At 44.2% G+C, this 18986-nt stretch overlaps 1 protein-coding gene across 10 annotated transcripts in view; it reads right to left on the reverse strand.

Annotated features, from left to right (window-relative positions):
• ADRA1A (adrenoceptor alpha 1A) overlaps positions 1 to 7061 on the reverse strand; it is a 117274-nt gene extending 110213 nt beyond the window's left edge. For all 10 annotated transcript variants that reach the window (XR_005989608.1, XR_005989607.1, XR_005989605.1 and 7 more), the window contains exon 1: positions 6179 to 7061. Coding sequence is in view for 6 of the 10 variants with exons in the window: in XM_041768061.1 (XP_041623995.1) it covers positions 6179 to 7061 (883 nt within the window). In the remaining 4 variants the exon portion in view is untranslated. The remainder of the gene's footprint in view (positions 1 to 6178) is intronic.
• Between the last annotated feature and the right edge of the window lie 11925 nt (positions 7062 to 18986).

The following is an 18986-nucleotide window of genomic DNA, read 5'->3' on the forward strand; positions in this document are numbered from 1 at the left end:
GTGCCTGTAGCAAATCAACCCAATGTCTGGTTGCCTTGGGCACCCATAAGAGTTAGAGTCGCTATATGTCATTTATACATCATGCACTTGCTCTTCTTCCTTGCTGTGTCTCACACACCACCATTTGAAACTTCGCTGTGCATTCCACTGTGCAGCTTTTCAGCTGCATTAGGGTAGACATTTTTTTCCTTGTTTTTATTTCCAGCGAGTCTCTAGCTGCCTGGCACATAGTAGGTGTGCAACGAAATTTTGCTGAATACACGAACCATTCTTTGCCTCACTGCTTCTACCCTTGCCAGCTCTGCTTTCCCTCAAAGATCTCATTTTAAAACACATTCTCCAACCTCACCACCGCACGGTCTGCTATATTTTAACATAAATATAAAATATTCTATGTCCACAGGAGCCACAGCTCAGCCCAATACTGCCTCCTTTGACTCAGCAATGTCTAAGTCCAATCATAATGCCTGTTTTGTATTTAAATCAGAGAACTAGATTTCAGACACACAATTGTGCGTGCAGTAGACATTACCCCTTCATCCCTTTCTTTCTGAAGCTGTTTCTCAGACCTCCCGGGGCACCTACCCCTCATAGCAACATCCTTGTGTCACCTATGTCAGTAATGGTCTGTAAGACCCACATGCGTGGATAAAATTCACACTTATGGCCATTTACTCTCTGCTAGGCATTGTGCTAGGCAGTTGACCTGTATAACATGTCCTATTTTATGAAAAAGAAAGCCTAGCTTTCAATCTCAGGCCACCACTCTTCGAACCCAGCACAACAATGACTCTGGAACTGGCAGGAATGAAATAAGCAAAGATGACGTCCACGTGTTAGGTGCTGGAGTTTCCCCCCAAGACACATGTTTCACACTTCCTCCTTTCACACGCTGAAGCAAACACCTTTGTACCCTTCCTCTTCATCTCCATGATCAAAACCTGGCTTTCAAAAACATTTACTCTGGGGCGTGCTTGGGTGGCTCAGTGGTTGAGTAACTGCCTTTGGCTCAGGTCGTGATCCTGGGGTCCTGGGATCGAGTCCCGCATCCGGCTCCCTGCAGTTATGCGGTATAAAACTGCTTCTCCCTCTGCTTATGTCTCTGCCGCTCTCTCTCTCTGTGTCTCTCATGAATAAATAAAATCTTTAAAAAGAAGAAAAACATTCACTCTGAGGTATAAATGACTGATAAGATCTTCAAACATGACACCACACCCCCTTACAAGGGGTTCTGAATTTCAACCAAACATTGAAGATGCAAAAAGAAAACAAGACCAGTAACACTAAGATTTGAGAGTGAGCAAGTCAGATTTCTACCAGCAATCACACTCCTCAGTCCAACAATCAGCCTGGCCCTGATGGCAGGCGCTAGGAAGGAGGGAAGTGTTGGAGGCTGTGAGGAGCCCTCTCATCTGGCTATCCTGGGCCGGTTCGTACACATGCGGGCACTTTGCTTCTCAGCTTTGTATACCACACACATCCCTGCCTGCCTTAGTTTCTAATCCGGCTGTTCTTTGACAGCCTTGCTCAGATTGATAATCTCTTCTTCCCAAGACAGTACTTGTCATACTTGAAAGCTTGTGTCCATTGTGTATGATAACATAATTGTTAATGGTATATTTATATGCCATTTATTCTTCTATTCCCATTTTGCATGAAAGATGTACTTAAGACCGTTACTAACAACAAACAATATCTCACTGACGGCCCAGCAGAAGTAGTGCAGGCTTCAAGTCCCTGCTCAGTCAACAGTGGTACTTCTAGAAGTTTCCACAGTGACCTCCAGACACAGTTAACTGTTATATTCCTTAGCGCCTCTAATACCACTTCATAGACTTGTGATAATTGTTCCTAATTTGTTTCCTTAACTTGATTGTGATGGCCTTGAGGGCAGGGAATGTGCTTTATTCATCTTTTTGTTCTAAATCAGTGCCTGGCACTTCTTATACAGTCAATAAATCCTAGAAGAAATCGGCTCTTGCTCATTTGGTGGCATCAAGAAACTGTGGACCACAGATCCTGCTAGGTTTAGGGACCTTTTGCCTACTGAGCAGCATGGTTGGACTGCCCACTTTAAGTTCTCAATGTTCCTGCTGTTGCACCCTCATTGTTAGGATTTAAAGGAAGCTCAGTGATCTGGGTGTTCCTGTCTGACCACAACTTCCTGCCACCATAACATTTCACCTCAATGTTACTAATTCCCCAGGAGAGCAGATCCAAGAGATAGGCCATGGTTAGACCAGAGTTCCCCTTTGTCCACCATTTGACTCTTGATGACTCCTCATCTGTTCTAGTTTATGTCCCTGCATAAATGCATGTCTTTACTGTGGTTCATAGGTATGGTCAATCATCAGCAACATTCCCCATAATCCTCAGCGTCTTAGCTATTAGAAAGTAACACACAACCTTCCTGACTGGTCTTACTTTCAACTTATATCTATAAATCTCAAATATGTCCTTAAGGACTTTCTAGGACTCTACTACCCTGGCTTCTCCCTCACTTCCCAACACTCCACTTGGGCTCTGAATCCCACCTCCTCCCTCACCTATACCATCAGCACCTCTATTCCTTTGTTCCATCAGAATATAAACATAATATCCTATCGCCTACCTTTGGAAACTCTCTCTAGATCCTTTGGTCTACACCCTATTTCCCTGTTCTATTGTCTACTAGAAGCTTCCCCAAGAGTTGTGTCTTCTCTTTTCACTGTTCTCACATCTTCATCTTTCATTTTAAGAAGCACACAGTCAGGCTTTTGTCTCCACCATGTCACTGAGGCTATTATCCCCAACGGACCTCCTCCTATCACCAAGGACTTCCACATGGCCAAGTAAAATGTTGATTCCCAGCCTTGGCTGAGCAGCTGCCTGTGACACAGCTGAATACTCCTGCCTTCTTTAAACATTTCCATTTGGCTTTGGGAACAATACAGCATCCTGGTTTTCTTCCTACTTCCCTTGATGCTCCTTCTCAACTTCTTCTGCTGGTTGGTTCTCCTCCTCGTCCCAGCCCTCAAATACCAGAAGGACCCAGGGCGGGCTCAGTCTTATCTCTCTTTTCTCTCCAAATGTCCTTCCTTGTAGATCTGTCTACTTCTGTGGGTTTAAATATGTTGAAGTGTCCACAGCTTACACGGTAGCCCCGCTGCCCCTCGCAACTCCAAACTCATGTATCTAACTGCCAGTTGGCATCTCTACTTAGATGGGTTTTGTTAAAAATGATTTTTAATTTTTATTTATTTGAGAGAAAGAGTGAAAGAGAGAGAAAGCACAGAAAGAGAAGAAGTAGACTCTCTACTGAACAGAGCCTGACGCAGGGCTTGATCCCAGGACGCTAAGATCACAACCTGAGCCAAAGTCAGATGCTTAACCATTTGAGCCACCTAGGCACTCCTCCCCTTAGATGTTGAATAGATACTACTCAGAGTGGCTACACAAAATCAACACTTGTGCTTTCCACTCCTGCCAGCTACTTATATCACCATCATTCTCTAGTTTCCCTAGTTTCAGCCAAATGCATTACTGTTTACCCTGGTGCTTAGGCCCCAGATTGGAAGCTATCTTTAATTCCTCTCTTTTTTCTCATACCTTATGTCCAAACTTGTCAGCAACACCTTTGAAATAAGTGCTGAGCGTGATCACTTCTCACCACCCCCACCTGTTTCACCTGAGTGCTAGGCATCACGACCTTCCCACTCTTAGCTTCTCCAACTGTCTCCCAACTGGTCTCCCTGCTTTCACAGTCATACACCCAAACAGCCTACTCTCCACCCTGCAACCAGAGTGATCCTTTAAAAATATGAAACCAGGGGCAGCTGGGTGGCTCATTGGTCAAGTGTCTGCCTTCAGCTCAGGGCATGATCCCAGGTCCTAGAATTGAGTCCCCAACTGGGCTCCCCACAGGGAGCCTGCTTCTCCCTCTGTCTATGTCTCTGCCTCTCTCTGTCTCTCATGAATAAATAAATAAAATCTTAAAATACATATATATAAAACCAGCCACTCCCTGATAAAACCTGTCTTATTGGATAGTTTTCCATCAGGATTGGAATAATATGCAAATTCTACTTGGGCCAAAAAAGATCCGCATTACTCTGACCGAGTCTGTCTCTGCTACCCCGGTTTGACCTTGTCTGCCCACGCGTTCATCTGTAGTTCAGCCACTGTGGCCTCTTTGCTCTGCCTTGACCAGGTCAGGCTCTTTCCCATCTCTGTATTTGCCGTCCCTCTGCCCAAAGGACCCTCCCAGACTTGGCAAGCTTTGCTCCTCACTTCAGTTAGGCCTCTGCTCAAATACCACCTCTTCAGAGAGGATTCCTCTGACCACGCGCCTCGTCACCCTACACATCTTGATCCTCTTATCCTGTTTACTTTTTAAAATAGTGCTTAGTAATCCTTGCCTTCTTAAGATATATTTATTTGTTTGTCGATCTCCACTAAAAGAATGCAAACGTTTTACTGGCATGGAGTTTGCTGCCTTGTTCAAACTATGTGTTTAGAACCAGGGCCCGATATGCACTGGATGAGCCCGTGGATGCATGAATAAATTTCAAGAGGAAGTAAGAGATGGGATGCAGAAAAGCAGGGAAGCAGTGGCTTAGGTAGAGTGTTATGTAAATTAATTCAAAACTGTGATATACTTCCAGGAACAGAGCAAGAATGACGGGCTGGCACAACGGAAAGCCAGCTAGTAGACTCTGAAGGTCTCTCAAGCCGCCCTGTCAGACAGAAATTTCGGCAACGATGCAAATGTTCAATACCTCTGCTGTCCCAAACAGTAGCCACTGGCCATGTGTGGCTATTGAGCACCTGAACTTTGGCTAGTGGGACTACAGAACCAAATATTAATTTTCTTTAATTTTATTTCGAATTAAATTGCCACATGTGGCTGGTGGCTATGGTACTTGTGAAACTCTAGGACCTCAAGAATCTCTTCCCCCCACTTGTGATTTCAGAATAATAATAATGCATTCCTCACTGAGTTGTTGAGAGGATGTACAAAATAAAGAGCCTGGACAAATGCAGTTTTTGAGTTGGCCCTCAAAAACTAATAGCGGCTATTATTACAGAGAGTTGCAAATTCAAGTAATTTAAATACATGACACTTACATTTGGCTCTAGAGTGCCAGAAACGAACTTCTATTAATTTTTATCATATTTTTTTTTTGTTTACTAGAGTTAGTGGATAACCAATGTGTGTGGGTCTATATTTGAGCTCACAAACTAAAAATAGCAAACAACCATTTTGGGATCTCATGAAGGCCTTTCAGAGATAGATGGCTATTCCAAGTGGATCAGCTCAGAGGATACTTACAATGAGCTAATTGGTTTTGACAATAGCTAATTTAGCATTTGCAAAAATTGGATCTGTAACATTACTGTATTATTTTCAAACAGTGTCATCTGCAACTCCCAGGATGATCCTGGATGAGAATCCTGTTTGTTTTAAAACTATTAAAATAATAAAGGGGGAAAGAATTTACTTATTGGAAACATTATGTCGAATTCTTTAAAGCTTAAATTCGTTTGGACATAAAATCATCCTTTTTTTTTTTTTTTTTTTCTTGTCCGTGGCTGGCCACACTTTCTTCCATACTGAATTCAGAAAATAAAATTAACACAGATATAGAACATAAGCAGACCATTATGACTAACCCTTAGGGATAATCTAATCTAATAACAAAATTACACATTTGTTCAGAATAAGTATGGTGCTTATTTTTAGGCCAAGAGAATTTGCAGTCCATAGCAGCAGAGGTGAAAGTGGCATTCCACAAGCCTCTGCCTGAGTGTGTGGTGGAGACTCTGAGACTCCAAGGAAGACGCATCTATTTAAATTAAACACGTGCTTAGAGGCATTAAGAAAAGTTGACGTTCTTATTAAGGAGACCAATTAATCTGCAATCTGTTAGAAGCCACTTTACCGTAGTTGAAAAAGTGCCCCAGGACCTAATCATGTAAATGAGAACTGGAGAAGAAAGGGAACTAAAATTCACTTTTCCACCAGGGAGCATTCATTTCCCAACTGCCCCCTACCCCGCCGGGCCCCGGTTTCGCTGTTTGAAATGCACATCCCCTTTCTGCCCCCCACCGCCTTCCCGATGTGAGTCTGGGGTAGCAGAGGGCAACAGGATGCAGATCTCTAAAATAGCGAGGCCAGGTGTTTAAAAGACCTACTTACCAATGGGCATCACTAAGAAAAAAGGCAGCCAGCAGAGGACGAAGCAGCCGACCACGATGCCCAGCGTTTTGGCCGCTTTCTTCTCCCGGGAGAACTTGAGGAGCCTCACCGAGAAGTGCGTCTTGTTCTTGGCGCTGGACACCCCGGTGCCTCCTACTGGGGCGTTCTTCCGATGGATGCGGAGCGTCACCTGCTCCGAGTCCGACTTGTCCGTCTTGAGGCCAGACTTGAGGCCCCTGCTCTCCCTCTTGGCCACCACGTAGACCCGGCAGTACATGACCAGGATGATGGTCAGTGGCACGTAGAAGGAGCCCAGCGCCGAGAAGAGCACGTAGCCCGGCTCCTCGGTGATCTGACAGATGGTCTCGTCCTCGGGGGCCGGCTGCCTCCAGCCAAAGAGAGGCCCGATGGAGATGACGAGGGACAGCGCCCAGACACAGAGCAGCGCCATGAGACCCCTCTTCTGGGTGACGATGGTGGGGTAGCGCAGCGGGTAGCTCACACCTATGTAGCGGTCGATGGAGATGATGCAGAGTCCCATGATGGACGCGGTGCAGCACAGGACGTCCACCGCCGCCCAGATATTGCAGAAGACCCTGCCGAAGGCCCAGTAGCCCAGGATCTCGAAGATAGCCGAGAAGGGCAGCACGGTGGAGGTGAGCAGGAGGTCGGCCACCGCCAGGTTGACGATGTAGTAGTGAGTGACCGAGTGCAGATGCCGGTGGCAGGCCACGGAGAGGATCACCAGGATGTTGCCCAGCACACCGAAAATGATGAGGCCCCCCAAGATCACCCCGAGCAGAATGGCCTTGGATATGTTCACCGGTGCCGGCGGGTGGGTGCAGTTGGAACTGTCGGAGGCATTTCCAGAGAGAAACACCATGGTCCCGGCCGGGGCCGGCGAGGTCCGGCTCTCGAGAGCCACCCCCCGAGCGAGGGCGGAGGCGGAAGCGAGGGAGCGGAGTCAGGAGGTCTGGGCTCCGGGGAGCCTGGCCGGCTGGGGCTAGCTGGGGGGGAGAGAGCGCGCGCGGGTGGGAAGCAACCCGGGCCTGCCCTGCAAACCCGCAGAAGGCCACGCAAAGGGGCAGGGCAGTGGAGGCGACATGGCCAGGGGCGCGCGGGGCTGCCGCGGACCCCACCCGCCCGCTGCGCCGGCCCGGGCCGCGGCTCCCTCCCTCCCCGAGGCTTGGCGCGAAGCTCCAGGAGGCACGTTGCAAACTGCAGTCGCAGGATTACAGCAGCCCGCTCTTGCCTACCGTCGGATCCGTCCTGCTGAGAAGACCCGGCATCCTGCACGCGCTCTGGAACTCCACGGTCTCCCCGGCGAAACCACCATCAAGTACCCGTTTGCCGTCGACTCTCAGAGACTGGGGCCGCCGGCACCCGGGCGCTCCTCCCGGCCCGCAGGGACCCACAGCGTGACGGGCGCGCGGTTGACTCGCGCTGGATCCAGCTTCCCCGCGCGCAGGCCGGGGGGCGTGGGTAGGGACCGCTGGCCGAGCCCCAGGCGGCTGCAGGGCGCTGCTGGCCCGCGTCCTCCTGGAAGAGCGCAAAGAGAAAGGCGGGGTGTGCAGCAGGCGCCCGGGGCGGGGGGCGGGGGGCAGCGAGGCCGAAGTCGGCTCGACGGGCGGCGGGCGGCGGCTGGGGGCCCCGCGGGCGCTGCGGTCCCGGAGCTGCGCCCCTGCAGCACCGCGGCCCAGGCTGCGCGCGAGGGCACCGCGCGCCCTGCCCCCGCCGCTGGGAACCTGCCCTGGCGCGCGGCCCGCGCGGCCTCCGCGGGGCTCCGAGATCCCGTGCAAACACCCCCCGCTGCAGAGGCCGGTTCCGAGCGGCCGCACGGCGAAATCAACCCCCGCGAAGCTCGCTAGGCGGGACTGCGGCTGCTGTGCGCGCGTGTGCGTGTGCGCGCGTGTGTGTGTGTGTGTGTGTCGCGCACAGGCGAGCCGGTGCAAACTGGAGGATCCACCCGGCTGCCGTTTGAACAGGTTGCCTCGCAGCCACCTGGAGGGGGCGGCCTGGGAGAGGGAACCGCAGCGACACGGGGGCCGCGGGCCCGCCGGTGCCACGCGCTCGTTCACGCCGGAGGAATTCACACTCGGGTGCGCGGTGCGCGCCGGCCTGTGGACCAGCGAGCGGGCGGGAGGGCCGGGTCCCGAGCAAAGCCCCGCGGCGCCCGAGGGCTGAACGCCGCCGAGGTCGGCCCGGGAGCCCCTTTCAAGCCGCAGCTCCGCGGTGCGGGAGGGCTGGAGCCTCGAGCCACGCCCGGCCGGGCTGCGCGGGTGCAGGCGAGGTGGTGCTGCGGGGAGGAGGGGCGCAAGCGGCACCTGCAGAAGGGGCTTTGCAAGTGCACGTCACTGCGGACTTGGTGGGCTGAAAGATGAGACGGGAGCGGACGCCTCGGTTTTCTGGGCCGGGGGCCACTGTCTGTGCGAGAAACTTAGATTTCCACGGCCGCGAGCCGACCGCGGGCACTCGGGCAGGAATCCCGGGAGTGGGGACCCATCTGGCCTTCTAAAGCACCCTGGCTGGGCGCGGGTCCTGAGGCGGGGACCCTAGGGGCAACGGCTATCGCGAAAAATCACAAGTTCAAGAGCTCACAGGTGGTACAAAAGTCTGCAACTGCGGAAAGCCTCCTTCCTCTACCTCGGGCGGTAACACGGGCTGGAAAACACCCTTGTTAACTAGGGGGTAACTTCCTAGAGTATATAAGGGAAACAGGGTGGGGTGGGAATGCTGGTATCACAGCGGGTGAAAATGCGGGGGTGGGTGGGTGGGGGCGTTTAGGGGAAGTTGCGGGTTCCAGCTTAGCGGGTAGCGAGGGAGACTGGCGCACTCACCTGCAGCGCGGAGCCCACGGGGTTCGGTCCCACGAGCAGCCCTGCCGCCTCGTCTCTGGGGGAGGAGGCGACCGTCTCAGCGAGGAACCAATTCTGAGTTCTGCACCCGCTGACTCACCCACCCCTCCACCACAGATGTCTTTAAGCTCCCAGCTCACTGTCGCTTTACCTGCAGAATTTAAAGTAAAGAGTGAAATGGGACAAGAAAAAAAAAAAAAGCGCCAACCAGTAACTCCACATTCACCCTTTAAATATTCGGCTCCTCGACATCAGCAGAGAATGGCAAGGAACTTTGCAGCTAGCTCCCGCTGACGTCACACAGGCGGTAGCCCCAGCGAGTACGGTGATGGGCTGTTTACCGTATTACTCTGCGGCAACAGGCCGAAGGAGCAGGGCTGTAATTTCTCCCCTCCCCCTTGTCTTGAGTGGATTGAGTTCTCGCTTTACTTTATAAAGATGTGTGTGTGTGTGTGGGGGGGATGGCTTTTATTTATAGAAAATAACTCCTTCCTTTACATGATATGATTTTTTAAAATAAAGAAAATTGACACTTGCCGGGCAAACATTGTTGCGTGTATGGTGTGTTCAAAGAAATGACCCCAAAGTTCCTTTTGAACAGCTTTATTCAATTAACACTTGGACTGGGATCTGTTAAACTCAAGAAGAGCATGTTGTTATGCCAAAGACGCAGGTAAATTATATTATTTGCAGATGTTTTAAGAGGAGAGTGAAATCAGATAACGTTTAATAAATCTGATTGCAATAAAACTGTGATTCCAGGAAGATAAAGTGAGCATATCTACACTTTGTCAAATATGATCCATCTCTCATTTCTTTGGACAAATGGATTTAAAAAGTATTGTAGTCTTGCTGTAGTTTCTTAACATGGTTTAGGGTTGGTAAAGTGCCACAAATTCTCTTCGAGTTTTTATAAGAAAAAAAAATATTTTTAAAGATTTATTTATTTATTCATGACAGAGAGAGAGAGAGAGAGAAAGAGGCAGACACAGGCATAGGGAGAAGCAGGCTCCATGCATGGAGCCCAACATGGGACTCGATTCTGGGTCTCCAGGATCACACCCTGGGCGGAAGGCGGCGCTAAACCCTGGGCCACTAGGGCTGCCCCAAAACATATATATATATATTTTTAAAGGAATGTTATTTCTGTTGCTTCTCTTTTAATTTTCTTTGATTCATGACTAATTGGCATATGAAAAGCTGACATCACCAGTTTTATTTACTATTTTTTTCTGGTAAATTCCATATTCTGTTTACCTTGCAATTGAATAAAGCCATATGCATTTTGGAATATTGGGAAAATACTAGAATTTTCTTCACTTTGATTCCCACCTCCTTCTTCATCTTCTTTCATCTTAACTGATTTAGACAAAATACACTGTTCTTAAAGTATTTACTAGGTATTTAAAGTACCTACCGGGTAGTATTACTACCCTTAAACCTAGTAATAAAGAGAAAACTTTGACGGGTAGTATGTATTAGAATTCTCTCCCCTAAACAAAAGTTTATTAATATCGTTTTTTTCCAAGGGAAATGTTTGGGAGGCTGTTTTATCACATCCTTTAATGCCTAGGAGGAGTGCTCTTGGAAAGATCAGGGAGCATTATTTCTTTAAAGACCTAATATTTAGATTTCCTTTTCTCTTATACACAATACCTCCTACATCTCTAGGGGAAGTACCCACACCTTTCACATTTGATTAGACATGAATATCATTTCATTTGACTTTATTATTATTTTAAAAATATATGCAAAAATGGCTTGCTCATCCGTAAACTGAATTTTAGATTGTAGAAGCAGCGTGGTGGATAAGGATACAGGAAATCTGGGTTCACTCTAGTTCAGTAACCAAGTCACTTGCTTTCCCTGGGATTCAGTCCCCTCAGGTAGAGTAGAGCTGGACTATAGTTCCCTGTAACTCTTACATCTCATCCTCAAATATGTATATAATGTATGTTCTTTAGAAATCGCATCTACCAGAGAGATATATTATTGTTCAATTTCATATTCATTAACTCTTTACCATGAAAGCAAACTTTCTATTAAGATCTGTTCTACGGGGGATCCCTGGGTGGTTCAGTGGTTTAGCGCCTGCCTTCAGCCCAGGGTGTGATCCTGGAGTTCCGGGATTGAGTCCCACGTCGGGCTCTCTGCGTGGAGCCTGCTTCTCCCTCTGCCTGTCTCTCTGCCTCCCTCTCTGTCTCTGTCTCTCATGAATAAATAAATAAATAAATCTTTAAAAAAATAAAAAATAAATTGTTAAAAAAAAATCTGTTCTATGGTAGATAAGGGAAATAGTGTTATCAGCAAGAAAAGCAACCCCAAATTGCTTAGCTCTGCAAGGTTAGAATATAACAAAGGTCTTTGGGACTCCCAGTCCTCCAGCCCCCAACAAGCAAGCATGTAACCCCTCCTCCTTCCCCTCACCAGCTAACTAGCTGGAGCCAAGTCTGAAAAGAGCTGCCTTTTATTTCTAGCTTGGTCCCTACACACTGCCAGATAGGTCTTTCAAATCTGCTTCTCAGCCAGTGAACATCAGTCTTTGAGACACACTCTCAGAACCAATTTTTTCCTGGCTAACCATAGAACCACAAACAGATAATGATACATCTGTGGATTACTCTTTAAAGACTGGTTGGAATGGATGTTCCAGTAGCTGTTGAGTTAAGATCCATGGGAAGGTGGGATGAAGAGAAAGTAGGCCGTAGAGTCATAAAGATGCTGTTTCTGCACTCCTAAGACCAGGGGCAAAACCCAGCTTTTCTGAGCCTCTACTTCCTAATTTGTAAAGGGACACAATCAAAATCCCCACAGTTGTTATTAGGACCTAGTGAAATTATATCTCATGGAGCTTATCCACTCTCTTGTTAGTAATCTTATTGACCCTTTCCCTTTCTGTTCATTTTGTGTGCTACTTTACACTGAAACATTCTTCTCATCCAGAGTGGCCCCAATCCCAATTTAACATGAGCGTGACATATTCAGCTGGAGAAATCTGTGCAGTGCCCTGAGAATTATGCCCAAGTCCCCTGCTATAAGCAGAGTGACCCAACATGGCCACTGGCTACTCCCCTTTTCTTCTCACTTCCCCTTGTCCTACATCTTGAAGGGCCATGAAAATATGTGCAAATACTTCAGTCTATACATCCAGAGAGCTGTCCCTTAGCCTTTGGCCATGGCCTGCAATGCTGGTCTGCCCTTGAGAAAATGTGCCCAGGAAGAAGGCCAAAGTCCCCAAAAGTCATTATGTGGCTATTTGGAGCAGAAGATTCTGGGTCCCAGAGCATAATCTAGAAAGAAGGGTGTAGGCTTCAAAGACTCTGATCAAGAATATTACCTCAGTCTTATAGTCTTATGGATTCTGGAATCTCTAAAGCCCCAAACCCAAGTTAGGGGTCCTCTTGCCTGGACCTAAGGGTGCTACTCTATAGACTTGAGGTGTGATGGAAGCTGAGAAATTCACAGCAGAGGAGGTTCCAGAAAGGCGCATGGGAGGATATGGCTTGATTTAGGGCTTGCAGGATAAGCAGGAGTCAGACTGGTAGGCAGAGGTGAGGAAGGTAAGTCAACAACAGCTGTACAACAGAATGTGTGTGTGTGTGTGTCTATAGGTGTTTGCATGCATGCACGTGTGTGTGTGTTCATGTGCATGTGCGTGTGCGTGTGTGTGTGTGTGTGTTCAGAGACACCGGGGTCTGATTGGAGAATAAGAACTGGCAATCAACATACACTCGAAGCTTTTAGTTGGCAGAACTCTGATAGTGAGAAACTCAGTAAGTATAGGAGGCTTTAAGAAAAAAAAAAGAATCTGTCAATCATTATCTTAGAAGACAATGCACAATGGAATTATGAGCTGTTTTCCCAGGCTTATGATTCCAAGCGACAGAGTAGAGGGCTTAATGTTAATATCTACCCCAAAGACCTGGCTTTTCAAGTAATTCTCTTAAGGCTTAAAAAGTTAAAGTGGGAGGAAAATGAAAAACCTTGCTCAGAATGATGTTAACGCAGTATCAAGTCACAATTCTCTCAACAAGCATTGTGTTCTAATCCTTTATCGAGCTGAGGGAACTGCATAGTGCAGAGACATTACTGAGGGAAGCCCTGGATGGGATAATAACTCTGCCCTTGTCATCATTTGTCCTGCTCATTTCCATTGCCCTGGGGAAATGATTTGTTCTAAGTCTCAGATGAGTCATGGATCCATCCCTACATTGTCGATTATGGTGGGAAGATGGGGTCAAGTCAGCCTATGGCTTAGCAATCCAGGTAAATTATTTCTTTAAAACAAATCTTTGCTCTTGCATAGCAAATGTGAGTTATCAATCAGATTTGTCAAATATTCTCTAAAAGAGAAGTGAAACACCAAAATCAATACCTGTTCCAAATGTAGAAATGCTTCATCTCATTTCTCCACCTGCTGATGAACTTCTATAGGCACATTAAAATGCTTATTGACCTGTACATCATTGTGAAATACATGCTGATAATAGCACATTTTGAAAAGCTGGGAATGCATAAAAATAGGACTTATCTGTAATTCTGCCATTGGAGAAATAGCCACCATTCAATATTTGATACATTTTCCCAATGTAATGGGAATTCCCAATGTAAATTATATAAAACATATATGAAATCCATTACACACATGTATTTATAATGTGTGTATATATGTAATATGTGTATAAATGCATTATATATAATACTGTGATCATATTGTATCCACAATAGATATATCCTGCTTTTTCATTTCATGTTTTATGAATACAAACTCAAGTCATTAAATTTTACAAGAATATGATTTACAGTATCTGCATAGCAATTCCATTACATATGTATATATGTAATGGAATTGATACCTGATTATATATATGATAATATGATCATATATATATATATCATGATAAATTTAACTATTTGGATATTTGGGTTTTCCAAAAATGTTTGATTTAAAACCTATACTGTGATAAATACTCAATAAAATGTTTTACTATACTTTTACTTTAGATTAACTCCTATAATCAAAAATTATGAACATTTAAGAAATCATAATACATATTGCCTACTAGACAGGTTTTACAAATGTAAATACAAAGTGTAAACTCCTAACAGTGCTGTATGATAGAAACTGCTTTTAGCTTCTTGCTAATCTTGAGTATTTAATAAAATAGGCAAGTTTGTAAATATATAAATGAAATAAGCCTAATAAATTTGGTAAGTAAGAAATATTTCATTAAAAGTGCTTATTCTTTAATTGTGAGCATATTTTCATACATTTATTTGACATTTCCATTTATTTTATGATTTGGTTGTTTATGTTTCTATCCATGAGGATTCAGTCAGAAACTGATGTAGATATTTCAAGTAGGCAGTGATGTAACACAAGGAATTAGAGGCTTATAAGCCAGAGAAGGGGACCCCTGTGGCTCAGTTGGTTAAATGTCCACTTTTGGTTCAGGGCATGATGTCAGGGTCCTGGGATAGAACCCCACATTGGGCTCCCCGCTTGGTGGGGGCCTACTTCTTCCTCTCTCCCCTGCTTGTGTGCTCTCTCTCTTGCTCATATAAGTAAATAAAATCTAAAAAAAAAAAAAGAAAAAAAATCCAAAAGATTAAGAAACAGGTCAGGGAAAACTGCTATTTGCTTTCAGGAAATCTGAAAGGACAGGAATATTAGGAAACCACAATGATGAGCTCTGTTGCCTGAAGCATCAATAATCTGCAGGACATCCAGAAGCTCCTGGCAAAACTTCACACATGCTGTTGGCTGAAGCCTGCCTTCCCGCACAACACTGTTACAGGACAAACAGTGGCATTTGCTTCCCTTTTACTTTCAAAATCTCATAGAAATTCCTCTCATTGGTGGATTGTAATCAGAATCCTTCTAATGGTGATTCTTCGGGCCACTGCAATGCAGAGAAGAACATAGAAAGTGGAAATGGGTCTGAGTAGGCAATTTAGTATAATGTCCATTGGCCCATTTTTGTGCTAGTATTTTTTTCCCTTTTATCTTATGCATTTGTAAAAATTCTTTATATATCCTGACAACCGTAAAAATGTACCCCTCAGATCTCCTGCTGCATACTTGGACATAACTGAATGACAGTCTCGGATTTTTGTCCTTCTGAATCCGTCCCTGTACTCATGCCACACTTCCTACAGGATGCTCCCAACCAATGGCTAGGCATGGCAGAGGTTCTAATGGGGGCCCATTATTGCTAGACATGGGATTTGTTAAATGGGAGACTGTCCTCAAGCAATTCCTGTCAGTCAGCCAAAGCTCTCTTATAACTGCAATAGTCTGACACTTTTCTTTCCCAAACCTCCTCTCCTCCCCTCTGATTTATAGGAATTTTTTTTTTTTTTGCTTTATAGGATTTTGACTTAGATTATAGTCTGAAGGCTCTCCTTTTTTGACTCCTCATTTTTCCTTCATAGGGATTTCCTCTAATAAATCTTTTATATGATTAATAATATCTTGGTGTCTATTTTTTGAAGGACCTAAATTATACACTAAGGATTTCAGTCCTTGGGATATTTGTTGTCATTTCTTCCTGTCACATATATTTAAGGTAAAAGACTGTATGAATTTCTATAAAGAGAGAGGCTATACACATAAATTCTCTCATAATCAACAGAAGGTGACAAATTTATACCTTGGCAACCTATGGATGTAACTGTCCAATATCTTGTGCATAATTTATAGGAGTTTATTGGTCAATGATTTTTCTGCATGGTAAGAGTGGTTGACTTCATGAAAGAACCTAAGGGAACAATAACAACAAAGAACCTAAAGGAACTTCCTTATTCCTCTTTACTCAAGGAATTTTCTTTCCATACTTAGGATTTCTGACAAGACAGAATTTAACCCATATGAAGCAGATGTAAGCAAATTTTAAGAGTATTCTAAAATAAAAATCTTGTACAGTAAGCATTGAAGAGGAGAGGTCTTGTAATTTTCTCTGTCTGGAGTTAAGTGGAAAATACATGATATTTCTCAATTCTGAAAAGGGATGTCTCTTCTCCCTTAAAGAAGGATAAGCTTAAGTTCTGGATAAGTAATCAGAGATTTTTACCTAATCTTATTAATTCAACTGCTTTAATGCAGTTTCTTTGCCTTCTATAAGTCATGGCACATAAATTGACAACATGGTCATGCTCCTCTGTTCAGCATCAGAAAAAGTAAAACTAAACAACTTTTACTGTTTTTTTTTTTCACTTTCTGAAATCACATCATCATTTTTACTTACTTCCTCATAGTAATCAAATGAACCCAGTTAAGAAAGTTAAAATGAGCCATAAGAAAAAAAAAATCAGAAGACAGGCCAAATCTGATCTTATCAGAAACACCAATTGTAATTGGAAAATTCTTGCAAAGAAAAGTTAAATTATCAACAGAGAAAAATTTCATGGGTGTGGGAGGAACAACTGGCGTGCTGAGGATTCTGAGCACCTATTTGATGTTTCCAGTGACAAGTGAGTTTCCAAATATGAGAACATAAATTTTTAAAAAGATTTAATTAATTTAATTAATTTATTTTACAGAGAGACATAGAGCACAAGCAGGAGGAGCAGCAGAGGGAGAGGTTCGTTACTGAGCAGGGAGCTTGATGTGGGCTGATTCAAAAGCAGACATTTAACCAACTGAGCCACCTGGGCACCCAAGAAAGTAGATTTTTAATGAAGCAAACTAAATACTAATTTGGAAGAGTATAAAACGTTTGGTTCGCAGTAGCCTTCTCTTCATGGCACCCCTAAAAAAACAAAATCTAAATTAAAAAATGCACTTGCTACATAAACTCGAACTCAAGGCAAAAAAACCCCTCGACTTTCTCTCCAACCAGATTTGTGCTTGACCAATAGTCTGTCAGAAAAAGTAAAATGCGGGTGCCTGGGTGGTGCAGTTGGTTGTGGTTTGTGTGTGTTTTTTTTTTTTTTTTTTTTTTTAGATTTCATTCATTCTTTCATGAGACAGAGAGAGAGAGAGAGAGAGAGAGAGAGAGAGACAGGCAGAGGGAGAAGCAGGCCCCACGCAGGGAGCCCAACAGGGGACTCCATCCTGGGACCCCAGGACTACATGCTGGGCCAAAGGCAGGCGCCAAAACACTGAGCCACCCGGAGATCCCCTGGTTGGGTGTTTGGCTCTGAGTTTTAGCTCAGGTCATGATCTTGGGGTTGCGAGATTGAGCCCCAAGTCAGGCTCTATGCTCAGTGAGGAGTCTTCTTGAGATTTCTCTCCTGCCCTCTCCCTCTGCTCCTTCCACTGCTCACATGCTCATTCTCTCTCTCTCTCATAAATAAATAATAAATAATAAATAAATAAATAAATAAATAAATAAATAAATAAATAAAACTTAGAAAAGTAAAGTGGATAATCAAGTCAATGATTATAATGGGAACATTGGGGAAACCAAAATGTCCAAAATCACTGTTGATTTTGATTAAATTTCTTGGTAAGATCCTCAATTTGTTACTTCCTATATTGCCCAGAGTCTAAATAAGAAAAGTATTGCATAATGAAAAGAGTTTAGCAAAAGAAAGATTACTTGGTGTTGCTTGGATGTTTGGTTCTTTATATAGAAAAAGTAAGTGCACAAAAATAAATAAAACTAGATTTAAGATCTAAATGTAAAAAATAAGACTTTAAACAAATAAAAAATATGAGAATACATTTTCACAATGAGATTTGGGAATTGTTTTTATTTATTTAGTTTTTAAAAATATTTTTGTATTTATTTTAGTTGGGGGAGGGGCAGAGGGAGAGTCTTAAGCAGACTCCATCCTGAGCCTGTCATAGGGCTCAATCTCACAACTCAGATTATGACCTGAGCCAAAACGAAGAGTAAGATGCTTAACTGACTACATCACCCAGGCACTCCAGGGAAATGTGTTTTAAATAAGACACAAAAAAATAAAATTTTTGAGAAAAATTGATAAATTTAAATACATTAATATTTGATACTACTTATTAGTATGATAAAAGTGACAAAAAGGCAATGTTAAATTATAACTTTAACTGGGAGCAAATATTGTAAAATGTATAACAGATGAGATTATTTTCCAGAGTGTGTATGTTCTATTATTTTCTAATCTCCAGTATTTCTGAGAAGTCAGCCTAATATATATCATTTTTTCAGTGTAGTTAATATATAATTTTTCTCTAGTTGATTTTAAGATTTTCCCTTTATTTTTGGATTTTAGCAGCTTGTTTAGGTATGGCTTTGTTTATATTCATCCTGCTGAGGTTCTTGCATCTGTAAATTTGGGTTTTTCACTACCGTTTGGAAAATTTCTTCAAAGATATTTTTCTGCCCCATTTTCTCTCTTCTTTTCTGGGATTTCTATCACATATGGATGTATGTGATGTATGTATGTTGGACCACTTGGTGTTGTCTCATTAGTCCCCAAGGCTATATTCTTTTTCTCTCTTTTTCAGATTGGGAATTTTCTATTGATCTATATTCAAATTAGCTGACTCTTCTTTTCTGCTATCTCCAAAACACTGTTAGGCCATCCAGCAATTTAAAATCTGTTATTGTGTTTTTTATTTGTATGTTTTCTATAGTCTTATTTTTTTTTATTTTTAAAAATGATTTTATTTATTTATTCATGAGAGACACAGAGAAAGGCAGAGACATAGGCAGAGGGAGAAGTAGGCTCCCTGTGGAGAGCCTGATGTGGGACTTGATCCCAGGACCCCAGGATCATGACCTGAGCCAAAGGCAAATGCCCAACCACTGAGCCACCCAGGCATCCCTATAGTCTTAATATCTTTGTTAAGATTCCTCCCAAGTTGGGACCTGGTGGCTCAGTCAATTAAGTGCCTCACTCTTGATTTCAGCCCAGGTCTTGATCTCAGCATAGTAAGTTTAAAGCCCTGGGTTGGGCTCCATGTTGATCATGGAGGCTACTTAAAAAAAAAAAAAAAAAAAAAAAAAAAAAGATTCCTCACCTGT

The sequence above is a fragment of the Vulpes lagopus genome, chromosome 8, assembly GCF_018345385.1.
Source record: "Vulpes lagopus strain Blue_001 chromosome 8, ASM1834538v1, whole genome shotgun sequence".
In the NCBI taxonomy this organism is placed as follows: Eukaryota; Metazoa; Chordata; class Mammalia; order Carnivora; family Canidae; genus Vulpes; species Vulpes lagopus.